General features: G+C 50.6%; 1 protein-coding gene and 1 long non-coding RNA gene across 10 annotated transcripts in view; one reads left to right on the forward strand and one right to left on the reverse strand.

The window, feature by feature from the left end:
* The first annotated feature begins 441 nt into the window (after positions 1-441).
* LOC136392669 (uncharacterized) lies at positions 442-6,572 on the forward strand. The gene is made up of 2 exons (XR_010748960.1): positions 442-5,139; positions 5,547-6,572. It is a non-coding gene; the product is annotated as an uncharacterized lncRNA (long non-coding RNA).
* MPRIP (myosin phosphatase Rho interacting protein) overlaps positions 5,975-15,923 on the reverse strand; it is a 172,014-nt gene continuing 162,065 nt past the window's right edge. For 7 of the 9 annotated variants that reach the window (XM_066365085.1, XM_066365084.1, XM_066365082.1 and 4 more), the window contains 2 exons: positions 10,537-10,622; positions 5,975-6,721 (listed from right to left, as the gene is read on the reverse strand). In XM_066365085.1, coding sequence (XP_066221182.1) covers positions 6,650-6,721; positions 10,537-10,622 — 158 coding nt within the window. In that variant the 3' untranslated portion in view covers positions 5,975-6,649. Of the gene's footprint in view, positions 6,722-9,958; positions 10,021-10,536; positions 10,623-15,923 lie in introns of all 9 variants that reach the window. The other 2 variants (XM_066365081.1, XM_066365088.1) reach the window with 1 other exon arrangement.

The raw sequence follows: 15,923 nt of genomic DNA on the forward strand, positions 1-15,923 counted from the left end.
TGGTGGTGGCTGTGACTTATTCCCCGAGTCCTCACAGTGGCAGAACTGCCCACACTGTCCACTGTGCTTGTGGACCAGCTCCCCCAGCAGCTGGGCAGTTTTTTTCTTTAGCAGCTGCATTGAGACATTCACCCTGATAGAAAAATCACTAATTATAACTGTTGTGGAGTCACTCAGAAACTACATTTTATAAATATCACTTAGAAAAAGCATAGGAATTAATTCTTATCACTTTTTTTTTTTTAAGATTTTTATTTATTTATTTGTTCATTAGAGAGAGAGAGAGAGAGAGAGAGAGAGAGAGAAGGGGGAGGAGCAGGAAGCATCAACTCCCCATATGTGCCTTGACCAGGCAAGCCCAGGGTTTTGAACCGGCAACCTCAGCATTTCCAGATTGACGCTTTATCCACTGCACCACCACAGGTCAGGCCAATTCTTATCACTTTTAACTGGTTTGAATCCTAACAGTAAATCAGATGTGTCATAAATACTAAAGGTAAAGCCTAAAATCCATTTTAATTGAAGTTTTCTGATATAAACGTAACACAGTAATTCAGTGCTGTTCTTATTCTATTCCTAGCTTTCTAAAAAAGTACAACTGAAACAGGTGCTATAACTAGTTGTAAGGGGGAGAGGGCAAAGTGCATGGGAAACGTGAGGGCAGCAGGTGGGCAGACCCTCTGACAATTCCTTCCTCTTGTGCTCAGACTCCATCCTGGGGAGCCCTGCTCCCGTCAACCTCAACGCTGCAGCCTGAGACCTCAGCTGTTTCTGTATTGTACCACCCAGCTCTAATTACTTTGTGACTAAATGTTTCCTTCCCTCTCTGAGAGGTGTGAACTGGACAGTGACAGCACTGAGTTTTGCACCTTCGTGCTAGTACACAATACCAGCCAAGAGCTGGGACAGTCCAGCCCCCCCTGGAGTCTGCACGCAGCCCCCCCAGGGTGCAGGCCCGACACCAGCTGTCTCCTTACAAGTCTAAATGACTCCACAAAAGGGTCTGGTCAGGATGCGACTGTCCTGTTCTTTGTTCTCTTCATTCTCCTCCAGGATTTTAAATAGCTCTACCGAGAACAAGTATTAGAGTTTTCTCAGTGGAAAGCACTGGGCTGGGGTTATTATTATTGGAGACACTGTAGTCTTGAAAACTGCCTGTTGAATGACTGAATGACCAAAGCTCTTAGGTCATTAAACACATTTCCTTATAATGTTGGTTTGGGGTTCAAGGTTGTACCCAAAGCTGTTTTTCTGTCTTAAATAGGGATGTCTGCATACAATTCAAAAACAAACAAAAAAACCACTTTGTCCCAAAAATGCTGATCGTGATGTCTGAATAATATTTACACTGCGTGCTCTAAATAATAAATGGTTCTATTAAAGGGTGGGAAAACCAGCTGCTTTTAAACACAGAGACACTGGAAACCAGACTGAGTGTGCTGTAGCTTACGCTGTCACACAGTCCTGCATGAACGCCTAGAGGAAGGGACCTGAGGTGTGCTGAAGCAGCTAGTCCCTTGTGCCACACAGAGGGGTGGTCTGGGTTGAGCTGTCACTCCTGCTCTGAGAGGCTTCTGTCGAAAGACTTCAGAGAAGGCCAGCCTCTGCCTTTTATAGAGGAAGAAGAATACCTGAAACTGATTGTTCTCAAAAGGCCAGAAGGGCTGGGTCTTTTCAAGCAAACGTGTTTCTGTATTGGGTGTATTGTCGTCTTCCTAGGAAAGAACCCAGCGCGGGGTTTACGAGGACCTCACTTCAGCCTGACTCTTCTTTAAGCGCTCCACTGTGGAGAGCACGGCCCGGCCCGGCCCGTCCCGTCAGCACACAGAGCTGAACACAGGGACAGCGGACCGCAGGCCCCTCAGCGCAGGCTCAGGACTGCCTGCCTGCGGCTGGCTGAGGAAGTGTCGTGTGTCCGGCTACTTGGTGTTGAGAACGGTGAAACACTTGACCTTTAGACCTGTCTCAGGTGAATAAGACCTTTCCTAGGATGAGAAGTCTAGTGTCTGACTGAGCTCAGACCCTTTAGGGATTTGGAGGTGTAGAGAGGCCAGAGGGGAGCAGTCTGTGTGTTTCGCATCCGACTGAGAAAGTGGTGTGGACAGTCCAGTAACTTTCTCCAGAGTGACCGAAGGCAGAGAGCCTACACTAAAAGGCAGGAAGTCTGGGGCCGGGTCAACACCCTCCCCAGCCTTTCCTAAGGGCCCCGTGGAGGCCGCTGCACCAGGAGCCTTCACTCACCCTGACCCAGCAGAGACACTATTAGGGCAACAGCTGAAGTTTATTTATAAAGCAAATGCCTGTTTAACATAAAACACTGCAGTAACTCAGTTGTCCAGGATTTTCAGGGTGAGATATTCCAAATGACTGATGTTTCCAGAGAAGTGACGTTTTGAATTAATGTGCCAATTTTTTTCTTTTAGCATTTAGTTTCTTTTAGGTATAATACTGTATTCTTCTGTCCTTTGCAAAACTCTGAAAAATGCTTATGTTCACACCTCATTTTCTGGGATTAAGGGGATCGCTAAATACTGGTTTTTGAAATTGTATGTATAAAGATTCAAGGAAAATGTCCAATTCCAAGCTTCCTTAGGGCAGTGATGAGCAAAGCTTTACCTTCAGGGAATGTAAATGTTGATGCTGCATTTTCAGAGTGAAAATAGCTTCCACTCCCTGGAGGACGTCTTGCGTGTGAGAGTGGTGAGGTGTGGTCCACTGGGAAGCATCAGGTAGGCACCAGGGAGGGGCCCCCTCCCCCCCACCTCGCCCTGGAGACAGGCCCCAGGCCAGAGGGACCAGGCTGCTCACCCAGCGCAGCGGGTGTCACGAGCAAGGGTGGGAGGGAGAAACCTTCTCTGAGGAGGAGCGCACAGCCGGCTGAGTGTACTGCTGCACGAATACACCTGGGTGCCCTCAGTATTCCACCAGGTCAAGCTGGCAGGGCACCAGCACACCCCCAGGGTCCCAGGGCGGACGCTCCGCCTCCAGGCCATGCAGGGCTGGGGCAGGCACTGTGCCCCTGCACCCAGCATGATTTTAAAATCAGACCGGCTACAGGGACCGCCAGGCAGCAGTGACAGAAAGGCTCAGGCCCCACGCAAGTGTCCCGCCCAGCTCTGTAGTGAAGTCAGTGGTATTATGGATACATCCATTCTGTTTCCTGGCCTTACTTGTCAGAGTTCCTTTCGGGCAGACTCTGAGAGTCACAAATGCTGTCTTAAACACTGCAGTTCCCTCCCTGCCTTCCAGAGCATGGCCTGTGCAAGCCCCAAGGCCTCACTGTGGGGCCAGAGCTCAGGGCCCTGCCCTGCCCTGCAGGACTCGCAGGGAGGGGCCGGCCTCTGGCTCTTGATGAGCCCGCACAGTCCTGTGTGGCCTCCCCCTGACCCACAACAGCCATCACCTCCTCCCACAAATTCAGACTCAGGTCGACACCTTATTGCACAAGCTTCCATTTCTAGTCCCCCGTCCGCGGTCACACCTCCGCCAGGGGCTGCGGAGAGCCACAGTCCTCTGAGCAGCGGTCAGCTCTGCTCAGGCGCGGGCGTCACCACGAGGAATGAGGAAGATCTGGGACATGCCCGTCGCTGTGCCTGTGCACACCACGAAGAGTGTGTGTGTTCACAAAAACTGTCAACCTGTTTCGTCTTCCCATTAATATGCTTGCCACAGCTTGCTTGCAGGTGCTAGCAGATTACAAATGAATGAATGAACATCTGCAGGAAAATAATTACAGCTGGAAGAGCTGGCCCCTTCTCCTGCCGCCTGCTTTGTGCCAGGAGCAAGCACGGAGCCCCTGGGCTCGCAGCCCCCTCCACGGAAACCAGCTCAACCGCATCATTGCTCTTCCTCTTCTCAGCGGTCAGGTGGCTACTTTCTTCCCCAGGAGCCACACAGGGAACACGTGGAGGGCACTGTGCATGGGGACCCTAAGGGAAGACCCTCTTCTGTCCTGCTGCTCACTAACTGGACAACAGGACTGAGCAGCAGGAAGCTCAGACCAGGTCTGCAGCCTGACAGCAGCGGTCACTCTAAACGACCCTCAGCAAGCCGGGCAGGCTCGGCACACTCTGTGGAGGCTGCAGCGGGCCCACCCTTCTGCTGGACGGGCCAGAGTGCCCGCTTCTTGCCCAGTTAGCATTCGCAGTCTGTTTCCTGGCAACCCCAGACTGAACCAGCCCCAGGAGAGCGAGTCCTATACAGAGGCTGCAGTGCCAAGAGGTCCTCCCTGGCCTCTGCCTTTGACCCCAAGTGCTGTACTCAACCCTTCCTTTCCCAGGGTTCCTGAGCTCTGACCTCAAGGGACAGTGAATAAAACGAATGTTTCCTCAACCTGTTCCTGCGCCACACATTCCCAGTCCTCAGGCAGAGGGCTCGGCTGCTTGCAGGACCTCCCAGAAACCTCTAGGGGGCTGGAGGCAGCCGGGCAGTCACAAAGGGACCCGTGCCAGATGTGGCCAGTGCTCCAAAGGAATGGCACACGTCCCAGTGGCCAGAGGGCTGCAGAGGGTAGGCAGCGAGGCCTGTCCATCAAGTCCTGCTGAACAGCATCACTCTGCCCTGGAGGACACACGGCTGAAGCCGCGCTCTGGAGACAGCATGGACCACAGGTCCCAGATATGCCTCTGGGTACTCCCGTCTGAGTGATGCAGAAAGGTCAACTGACCTGTTGGGGGTATCTGATAAGTAGAATGAAAAAAAAAAAAACAGCTAAAATTCTCTTCCTTTTAAAAACATGAACAGTAGCTAGAGAGTGACAGGCGTGAGTTAGGACTTCAGCTTGTGAACAGGGAAGCCTCACGGCAGCAGGGCTCTGGGTCCATTCCAGCGAGAAGACGCCACACACGCCTGTCCAGCTTTCCCACGTGACCCTGTCCACTGATTTAGTCTAGAAAGTGAGCAAAATGATCTCTACATGTTTACCCCCAAACGCATCTCTGTACCCAGAAACTCTCAAACCAGCTCAAGAACTAAAGCTGAGTGGACGCACGCCCTTGGCATGACCCAGTGGACGGGCAGACGCCGCTGGGCGGGGTCAGTGCCCAGACGTCCGCGTTGCCACCGCCAGCATGCTCCTGGGGGTGCCAAGCTGGCTCCCACCCGCTTTTATCCTTAACTTAGCATTAACAGTTCTCATAGGCCCTGGCCGGTTGGCTCAGCGGTAGAGCGTCGGCCTAGCGTGCGGAGGACCCGGGTTCGATTCCTGGCCAGGGCACATGGGAGAAGCGCCCATTTGCTTCTCCACCCCTCCGCCGCGCTTTCCTCTCTGTCTCTCTCTTCCCCTCCCGCAGCCAAGGCTCCATTGGAGCAGAGATGGCCCGGGCACTGGGCATGGCTCTGTGGCCTCTGCCTCAGGCGCTAGAGTGGCTCTGGTCGCAATATGGCGACGCCCAGGATGGGCAGAGCATCACCCCCTGGGGGGCAGAGCACCGCCCCTGGTGGGCGTGCCGGGTGGATCCCGGTCGGGTGCATGCGGGAGTCTGTCTGACTGTCTCTCCCTGTTTCCAGCTTCAGAAAAATGAAAAAAAAAAAAACAGTTCTCATAGAAACCCCCATTCAAGATCTTCTCAGGACACGTTGTACAGTGTGTTCTAGCAGTTAAAAAGGTCTGACCCAGCCTGTTAAAAAAAGCAGTTATTAGCATACGTTAACACTAAAAAAGAACTCAGCAGATCTCAGGTTAATCAGAGTTAAGATCGCAAACTAACGGGCAGTTTTCATCTGATTTTGACACCCTCTGCACTTTCTTCTTGACTTAACACAGGAGTCTTCTCTTGACCTTCTGAAAGCAACATCAGGTTCTTTTCAGAGATGACAAAAACAGCCAGCTGTTCCCTTGAACGACTGCCTGAGGGAATTCCCATCTGCAACTCCAGTCTGACTCCCGGCCACAGGTCAACAGGCCCAGTGGTCATGGGAAGCCGGGGTTCCTGGGGGCGGGGAGAGGAGCGAGCGGAGGAAGGAATGAGAGGGGTGGGGTTTTGTGCAAGATTTAATAAAAAACAAACAAAAATAGGAAAGGCTGTTTCGACATTTCCAAGGTTGTGAGAAGTCTACCACAATTATCTGAGGTGTGGTTCTAAGCCGCGTTAGTGGAACAAATACAAAATGCTGACCTCTCCCAAGCTCCCAGGTGATGAGTCGTGGCGACACCGCGCCCTCGCCCTGCTCCCTCGCTCCTCCCGCAGGCTGGGCCTCGGTGTTGGGGCCACGAAGACCACACCCCAACAGCTGTCCTCTCTCCAGGGGCCCAGCGTGCAGCACAGCCCTCGCCACCGGCCGGCCAACACTGCGCTCGGCACAACAGCGAGCTTATCGTCAGGCTGCTGGGCCTCAATACTGCCAGTGACCGCTCACTGAGGGCTTGCTGTGAGGTGGACGACAGGGGGACGGGACGCCCCCAGCCCCCACTGCTGGGCTTACTTTAGAATACGACGGGGAACAGAGCTTGGGTAGACAACAGGAAGTCGGAATCAACACAGCAGAGTGGTGTGAACAACCCAGAAGCCTGTCTCTCATGCATCCATACCCACAGTTAATAATGACAGTAACAACGACAATAATAATAAAAATAAAGGTACAGACGAAAAGTAGCGTTTGTGCTGCCACAAGCCGGGAAGGGTGTGTGTTCAAACCGAAGGGGACCCAGTTAGTCTTTCTTCAGGTCCCTGGATTCGAAGAGCTTCAAGCGTTCCTGCACCGTCAGGCCTTCCTTCAGACTCTGGGTGGAGAGCAGGGGAGAGCAGTTAGCCACCAGGCGGGGCGGGGCAGGCTGCAGTCGGGGGCGGGAGGAGGGCTCCTCAGAGATTAGTGGGCATGCTAAGGGGACAGCCGTCTCCTGTGAAATGGTGTTATCTGACTGAGAAAGAGAAACTGAAACAGAACAGAAACAAGACCATGAGCGTGAGAAGCTGAACGCTGAGCTTAGGGCTCTGTACACAGCCAGGAAGAGAAGAGCTGCCAAGGGCCAGAGAGGGATGCCCGTCTGTGTCCTCCTCCCGGTGGGCCTGTCCACGCCTGGTTCCCCTGACCGTCCCCCTGACCGTCCCCCTGCGGCCTGTGCGAGGAGGGCCAGAGAGGGATGCCCGTCTGTGTCCTCCTCCCGGTGGGCCTGTCCACGTCTGGTTCCCCTGACCGTCCCCCTGCGGCCTGTGCGAGGAGGGCCAGAGAGCCCTGGCCGAGCGCAGCGCCTGCTCCCTCAGACCACTGCTCAGTCCGCCCTGATGAGAAACCCTGTTGGGACTATTATGGAGATTTGGGAACATGTCAACATATCTATTGAAATTTTCAAAATGTAAAGCCAATCGGTTCTTGTGGGACTCGAGGAAAGTTTAACTGTGTCCTCACAGGAGGGACACCTGACTCTTGGAGGCTTTTCCCACAGGTTTAATCTCTAAAGGAGACAGGCAGCGTCACTTGAGAGCGTCACCAGGTGAAGGGCGTTTCGGCACGGGCTCGCAGGGCCTGGGTCCTCAGCCGCCATCTAACCTGCACGGCAGTCTCAGCGCCAGACGCAGAGCGACCAGCTTCCCCGCGTCCACCCGCGTCCACCGCTGGAGCTGACGGGCACGGGCTCCACTAAGGCCCACAACACTCAAGGTGGGTCCCAGGGCAGAGGAGATGATCACACCAGTGCCAGCCGGCCGGGGAGCCCAGCCTGATGCCTGAGGGGGCGTCTGGGAGAGACCCCTGGGGACCCCGTCTCCTCCTACGTTTGAGGGAAGTGGGGTGGCCCTGGTGTTCCCCAGCATCATCCAGGGCAACTCTGCTTGCTTTTCACACTGTACGTGAACTTCCTTTTTTTTTTTTAAATAAAGGGTTCTACTGCTTTTTTTTTTTTTTAATAAAAATAACTTTTACAGTCTAAGACTTCTGCTAGTCTTTATTAGAAAGCACATGAAACACAGGCCTTAGAGACAGTGCAGATACTTATAGTTAAGGCTGATTTGTTCTTAACTGCACTGGCCAGCTGCTAACCTTTTTAAAACTCCCTGGTCCAGACGGGCCGCCACGTAAGCAGTGGTCAAGGTTACCTTTGAAGCTTGCCACTGAGCAGGTCAGAGAATGGGGACAAATCCACACCCCACGGTAAACCCGAGCTTCCCTGACTGAGCACAACAGCCTGGGACGCTCTCGCGTCTCCTCTCCCAAGGGCTCAGGTCTGGGCTCAGGTCTGGGCTGCTGTCCGCACAGCGTCAGCCTCACCCAGGTGCCGGCACAGCTGTGGCCAGTGCAGAAGGCCCCGGACCTGAGTGCCTGCTCACAGGCAGCCCCGTCCCGTGCCACACTGCTCTGTCTGGCTGGGGACTTCCCCTGGAGGCAGCAGGGAACCACCAGTCCTAAGACCTAAGGGACAGTGAGCATCCTGCCTTTGGATGCAAAGCTCTGCACTATCAGACACCCCTGAGTGACAGGCCCTGCTGGGGGCAGGGACAGGAAGCCAGGAAGCAGGTGAGGAGGGGCTGGCTAGGACAGGCCAAGGCTGCAGGCTCAGTGCCGGCACGGCCGCACCCAGCTGTTCAACACAGCCCCAACCCTGCACACCGCGAGAAAGGCCCTCGGAGCAGCCAGCTGCCCTGGGGCTCACTCACCCCGCAGCGCCAGCCTCCCTGGGGAACACCTCTATGAACCCACACTCACACGACCAGACCGGGGCCTCCGTGAGGACTCGGGGGAAACGTTTTTTCTGGTGGCCAATTCCAGAAAAGCTGTGCTGTTCTTAAGCAACAAGCTTGCTTTGACTTGACAGTGCTGAGACTTTCTGTACTTCTGCGTGACGGGGCGCAAAACAAAGCCCAAGTGAGACACATGGGCCGCGTGTGTCAGACCCCACACCAGAAAGCACCAGTGACACACTGTTTCTAGATGACTGCATTCCCATTCTCCCGTGGGGGTGGGGCGTTCCAAACAGGGTCAGGGAGACGGGCAGGACAGCTCCTGGGAGTGCCTGCCCACAGTGCTCTACGGGGCCCGCCTGGCATCACAGAGGCACCGTAAGGGCACGTGCCAGGTCCCCACCATTCTACGTGGCCCAGCAGAACCGGGCCCTGCACACTGAGGGCTTCCTTCTACTCTGGGAACGTGGCCACGCCACAGGTAGACTCAGACCCTGTGAGAGAGGAGGAGGGAGAGAAAGGAGAGGAGCAGAGGGTCACTTCTCATGTATGCCCTGTCCACACACCAGGCTGATGCTCTATCCACTGAGCAAACCAGCCAGGGCTTTTACAGCACTGCCTTTAATGACAGCCAGTGAAAAGCTTTTGCTTTGTTTAAAAAAAGAAAACAGTGCCTGGCCTGTGGGGGCGCAGTGCACAGATCCTCGACCTGGAATGCTGAGGTCGCTGGTCTGAAACCTTGGGTTTGCCCGGTCAAGGCACATACACCAGAGAACCAATGAACAACTGAAGTGAAGCAACTATAAGTTGATACTTCTCACTCGCCCTACCCTCTCTTCTCTCTGTAAAATCAATAAATAAACTCTTAAAAAAAAAGTTCTGGTAAAACGCCCCAATCACTTCAATCACGTGTGACCACCTTGCTCTACTGAGCGGCTGCCCCAAGCCACACCCAGGAGGGATCAGGTCACCGAACACCCGGCTCAGCCCCGCACCAGCCTGTAAACTGGGTGGGGGCTCTGCAGTGAGGGGAGACTGCTGGTCAGTGGTTTCTGCGGGTCAAGTCCGCCTCCTGACCAAGAGCAGGAGGGGTCTTCCCAGAGAACGCGAGCGCGCAGAGCAGTCCACATGCACAGGGCTGCTGGCTCTGGGGGCCAGCTCGCCCGGCTGGGCCAGGGGTCAGCTCCCCAGTTCACTTGGGTTATGATGTGTTTGTTGGAGCAGCATGAGTTCAAGTCACATGAGAGGAGGAGCTTGCTGAGGAGGTGTGAGCAGTGCATGCAGGCAGCACCCTCTGGAGGGCAGCAGGTGGGTGGGTGGGTGGTGAGAAGTGGTTTACCTACATGACAAGGGACCGGGAAGCGGGCTCGTTTCAGTTATCCCATGAGACCTGCTCAATTACGGACTGTCAGAGGAAAGAGCAAAAAGTAAGACACAGACATTCAATCCTAAATGCAACATGCTCCTCACTCCCCATCCTCCACCCACCTTCCCCTGGAGAGGCGCAGGGGGCGGGGGGCGGAGGCCGGGGACTTGCTAGGAGGCTGGGGAGGGGGCGGGCAGCCCCCCTCTCAGAGGCAGCCAGCATCAGCATTACACTAGGGTGTGCAGGAACAACACCGACCATGGGACTGAGCCAGGAGGGCGCTGAGGTGGCTGACTAGCCTTGGAGATCCACGGTAGAATTCACTCCAAGCCCTGCTTCCCACAGACCCGGCCCTGCAGATGGCACTGTAACTGCTGGTTCCATTGCTACACGAGGCTCAAAGCCACCAGAACCAGCCCAGCAGGGTAAGTGTGTGGCCAGGCAAGTTCTGGGGCCCTGGGGACCCTCTGCTGCTGCTGTAGTGGGCTCTGTCCCATGCTGCTCCCCTCAACATCTGCAAGCCCCACACACCGGGGGGCTGGACCCCAGACTCACCTTGGACCTGATGTTTCTGAGTTGCCGACTGACACAGGATCTGTCTTTTTTCAAGAAGTCAGGGTTGCTTTTAGATTTCATTATATCTGAAGGAAAACAGACCCGTTATTGTTTTCTAAAGGCCTCTGGAACCAGAATGAATCTTTAAAAATTTCCCAACCTGACTGTTAAGACCACAAACTTATGACATTTCCTTCAACAGCTTTAAGGGAATTCAAAGCCAATAACCACGAAATAAACTGGATCATTTTCGAAACAACTGAAAGTACGGAGCAACATGAGGACAGCTGTGTGGGGCACCTGGCCAGGCTCTGGGGGGGCCGGGGCACCTCCCTCGGGCTGCCCGGCTGTCCCCTTTGCTCACTCATCCCACCTCTCCCGAGCCCAGGGAGCCTGTAAAACAAGTGAGACCAAGGCTCCCCGTAATCACCTCCACCGGGACCACAACCAGTGGTGATCTGGTGATCTCTTTCAAGAACTGCACAGTATTTCATTGTGTACTGACGTCATAAACAATCCTGTTTGGTGAAATCAGAGGACTGTTTAGGCAGAATCAGTTTTTTGTTCCCGTATGTAAAGCTAAACATTCCTGTCCGCATGTTTCTATGCACTTGTTTCTTTTTTCTTTTTATTTATTTATTTTCAATAATTTTATTTTATTTTTTTATTATTTTTTTATTTTTTCTTTTTGTACTTTTCTGAAGCTGGAAACGGGGAGAGACAGTCAGACAGACTCCCGCATGCGCCCGACCGGGATCCACCCAGCACGCCCACCAGGGGCGATGCTCTGCCCCTCTGGGACGTCGCTCTGCGGCGACCAGAGCCACTCTAGCGCCTGGGGCAGAGGCCAAGGAGCCATCCCCAGCGCCCGGGCCATCTTTGCTCCAATGGAGCCTTGGCTGCGGGAGGGGAAGAGAGAGACAGAGAGGAAGGAGGGGGAGGGAGTGAAGAAGCAAATGGGCGCTTCTCCTATGTGCCCTGGCCGGGAATCGAACCTGGGTCCCCCGCACGCCAGGCCGACGCTCTGCTGCTGAGCCAACCAGCCAGGGCCAATAATTTTATTTTTAATGGGGCGACATCAATAAATCAGGATACATATATTCAAAGATAACAACTCCAGGTTATCTTGTCGTTCACTTATGTTGCATACCCATCACCCAGAGTCAGATTGTCCTCTGTCACCTTCTATCTAGTTTTTTTTTGTGTCCCCCCCTCCCCCTTTCCCTCTCCCCCCTCCCCCCGTAACCACCACACTCTTATTAATGTCTCTTAGTTTCACTTTTATGTCCCACCTATGTATGGAATAATGCAGTTCCTGCTTTTTCTGATTTACTTATTTCACTTCGTATAATGTTATCGAGATCCCACCATTTTGCTGTAAATGATCCGATGTCATCATTTCTTATGGCTGAGTAGTATTCCATAGTGTATATGTGCCACATCTTCTTTATCCAGTCATCTATTGACGGGTTTTTTGGTTGTTTCCATGTCCTGGCCACTGTGAACAATGCTGCAATGAACATGGGGCTGCATGTGTCTTTACGTATCAATGTTTCTGAGTTTTGGGGGTATATACCCAGTAGAGGGATTGCTGGGTCATAAAGTAATTATATTTTCAGTTTTTTGAGGAACCACCATACTTTCTTCCATAATGGTTGTACTACTTTACATTCCCACCAACAGTGGATGAGGGTTCCTTTTTCTCCACAGCCTCTCCAACATTTGTTATTACCTGTCTTGTTAATAATAGCTAATCGAACAGGTGTGAGGTGGTATCTCATTGCAGTTTTGATTTGCATTTCTCTAATAACTAACGAAGATGAGCATCTTTTCATATATCTGTTGGCCATTTGTTTTTCTTCCTGGGAGAAGTGTCTGTTCATGTCCTCTTCCCATTTTTTTATTTGGATTGTTTGTTTGTTGTTGAGTTTTATGAGTTCTTTGTATATTTTGGATATTAGGCCCTTATCTGAGCTGTTGTTTGAAAATATCATTTCCCATTTAGTTGGCTGTCTGTTTATTTTGTTATCAGTTTCTCTTGCTGAGCAAAAACTTCTTAGTCTGATGTAGTTCCATTCATTAATTTTTGCCTTCACTTCTCTTGCCATTGGAGTCAAATTCATAAAATGCTCTTTAAAACCAGGCCCATGAATTTAGTGCCTATGTCTTCTTCTATGCACTTAATTGTTTCAGGTCTTATGTTTAGATCTTTGATCCATTTTGAGTTAATTTTAGTACAGGGGGACAGATTGTAGTCCAGTTTCATTCTTTTGCATGTGGCTTTCCAGTTTTCCCAGCACCATTTGTTGAAGAGGCTTTCTTTTCTCCATTGTGTGTTGTTGGCCCCTTTATCAAAAATTATTTGACTATATATATGTGGTTTTATTTCTGGACTTTCTATTCTGTTCCATTGGTCTGAGTGTCTATTTTTCTGCCAATACCATGCTGTTTTGATTGTCGTGGCCCTATAATATAGTTTGAAGTCAGGTATCATAATGCCCCCAGCTTCATTCTTTTTCTTTAGGATTGCTTTGGCTATTCGGGGTTTTTTATAGTTCCATATAAATCTGATGATTTTTTGCTCCATTTCTTTAAAAAATGTCATTGGAATTTTGATGGGAATTGCATTAAATTTGTATATTGCTTTGGGTGATATGGCCATCTTGATTGTATTTATTCTTCCTAACCAAGAACAAGGTATATTCTTCCATCTCATTATATCTTTTTCGATTTCCCTTAACAATGGTTTATAGTTTTCATTATATAAGTCCTTTACATTCTTTGTTATGTTTATTCCTAAGTATTTTATTTTTTTTGTTGCAATCGTGAAGGGGATTGTTCTTTTGAGTTCATTCTCAAATGTTTCATTGTTGGCATATAGAAAGGCTATTGACTTCTGTATGTTAATTTTGTATCCTGCGACCTTACTGTATTGGCTTATTGTTTCTAGTAGTCTTTTTGTGGATTCTTTGGGATTTTCGATGCATAGGATCATATCATCTGCAAAAAGTGATACCTTTACTTCTTCTTTTCCGATATGAATGCCTTTTAGTTCTTTGTCTTATCTGATTGCTCTGGCTAGAACCTCTAGTACCACATTGAATAAGAGTGGAGAGAGTGGAAAACCCTGTCTTGTTCCTGATTTAAGGGGGAAAGCCTTCAGTTTAGTGCCATTTAATATGATGTTAGCTGATGGTTTATCATATATGGCCTTTATCATGTTGAGATATTTTCCTTCTATACCCATTTTGTTGAGAGTTTTAAACATAAAATTGTGTTGTATTTTATCGAAAGCCTTTTCTGCGTCTATTGATAAGATCATGTGGTTTTTGTTCTTTGTTTTGTTGATATGGTGTATTACATTAACTGTTTTACGTATGTTGAACCATCCTTGAGATTCTGGGATGAATCCCACTTGATCATGATGTATTATCTTTTTACTATGTTGTTGTATTCGATTTGCTAGTATTTTGTTTAGTATTTTAGCATCTGTATTCATTAGAGATATTGGTCTGTAGTTTTCTTTTTTTTGTGCAGTCCTTGCCTGGTTTTGGTATGAGGGTTATGTTGGCCTCATAAAATGTGTTTGGAAGTATTGCTTCTTCTTCAATTTTTTGGAAGACTTTCAGTAGAATAGGAACCAAGTCTTCTTTGAATGTTTGATAAAATTCGCTGGTATAGCCATCAGGGCCTGGACTTTTATTTTGGGGGAGGCTTTTAATGGTTTTTTCTATTTCTTCTCTACTAATAGGCCTGTTTAGGCTTTCTGCTTCTTCTTGACTCAGTCTAGGAAGGTTGTATTGTTCTAGGAATTTATCCATTTCTTCTAGGTTGAATTTAGTGGCATAAAGTTTTTCATAGTATTCTACAATAATTCTTTGTATATCTACGGTGTCTGTGGTGATTTCTCCTCTTTCATTTTGGATTTTGTTTATATGAATTCTTTCTCTTTTTTCCTTGGTAAGTCTTGCCAAGTGTTTGTCAATTTTGTTGATCTTTTCAAAGAACCAGCTCCTTGTTCTATTAATTTTTTCTATAGTTTTTCTGTTCTCTATTTCATTTATTTCTGTTCTGATTTTTATTATCTCCTTTCTTCAGCTGGTTTTGGGTTGTCTTTGTTCTTCTTTTTCTAGTTCCTTAAGGTGTGAAGTTAAGTGGTTCACTTGGGCTCTCTCTTGTTTGTTCATATATGCCTGAAGTGATATGAACTTCCCTCTTATCACTGCTTTTGCTGCATCCCATAGATTCTGATATGTCGTATTGTCATTTTCATTAGTCTGTATATATCTTTTTTTTTTTTTTTTTTTTCATTTTTCTGAAGCTGGAAACAGGGAGAGACAGTCAGACAGACTCCCGCATGCGCCCGACCGGGATCCACCCGGCACGCCCACCATGGGGCGGCACTCTGCCCACCAGGGGGCGATGCTCTGCCCATCCTGGGCGTCGCCATATTGCGACCAGAGCCACTCTAGCGCCTGGGGCAGAGGCCGAGGAGCCATCCCCGGCGCCCGGGCCATCTTTGCTCCAATGGAGCCTTGGCTGCGGGAGGGGAAGAGAGAGACAGAGAGGAAAGCGCGGCGGAGGGGTGGAGAAGCAAATGGGCGCTTCTCTTGTGTGCCCTGGCCGGGAATCGAACCCGGGTCCTCCGCACGCTAGGCCGACGCTCTACCGCTGATGTATATATCTTTTGATCTCTCTATACCCTTGTTTCTTCTCAGAAGTTACGCCAGGTCCCAGGACATCCACATTCACCCCGATTCTGAGCTGTCCCCTCATCGTCTCTGTTCCCTGGGGCTCCTTCAGCAGCCACTGCTGTCCTAACCACCCCATTGGCTATAGTTTGATTTTAAATTTCAGCACCGAGGGCCTCACTGCCTCTGGAAAGACTGTTCCCTTACCCTCCAGCAGCCCAGCCGTTAACCCTTAGCTAGCCTGAGAGAAGCACGTTGATTTTTTGGATGTTAGTGAACCAGGACATCTTTTCGGTGGGAAGCCTCCTCTCTTAGCCCCTCCTCCCTGGCCCGCTGCAGATTTTATGGTAAAACCCCAGAATTGAGCAACTAGCGAGACCCTCTTCCACCAAATTGTCGAGTTCTTTAGGAAAATGGAAAAACGCAGATTGTTATTACTATGAAAACACACACTGGTGTGCGACTTCCCCTAGAGCCAACAGCAGACGTCCACCATCAGTGCACCTACAGGAAGGAGTCCCCCCCAGGGCACCCGCCCACCCCACGGACCAGTGCCCTTTCCGTGAGGACATGTAAGTCCAAAATCGGAATCACAGACGTCAGTTCTCTGCGTCGACTCCAGCCCCAGTAACTCGACGAACAAACCCTCACGCGCGACCCAGGCCCAGCCAGAGCCCGAGGAGCTCACTGTATCCT

This window comes from Saccopteryx leptura, chromosome 2, assembly GCF_036850995.1.
Source record: "Saccopteryx leptura isolate mSacLep1 chromosome 2, mSacLep1_pri_phased_curated, whole genome shotgun sequence".
In the NCBI taxonomy this organism is placed as follows: Eukaryota; Metazoa; Chordata; class Mammalia; order Chiroptera; family Emballonuridae; genus Saccopteryx; species Saccopteryx leptura.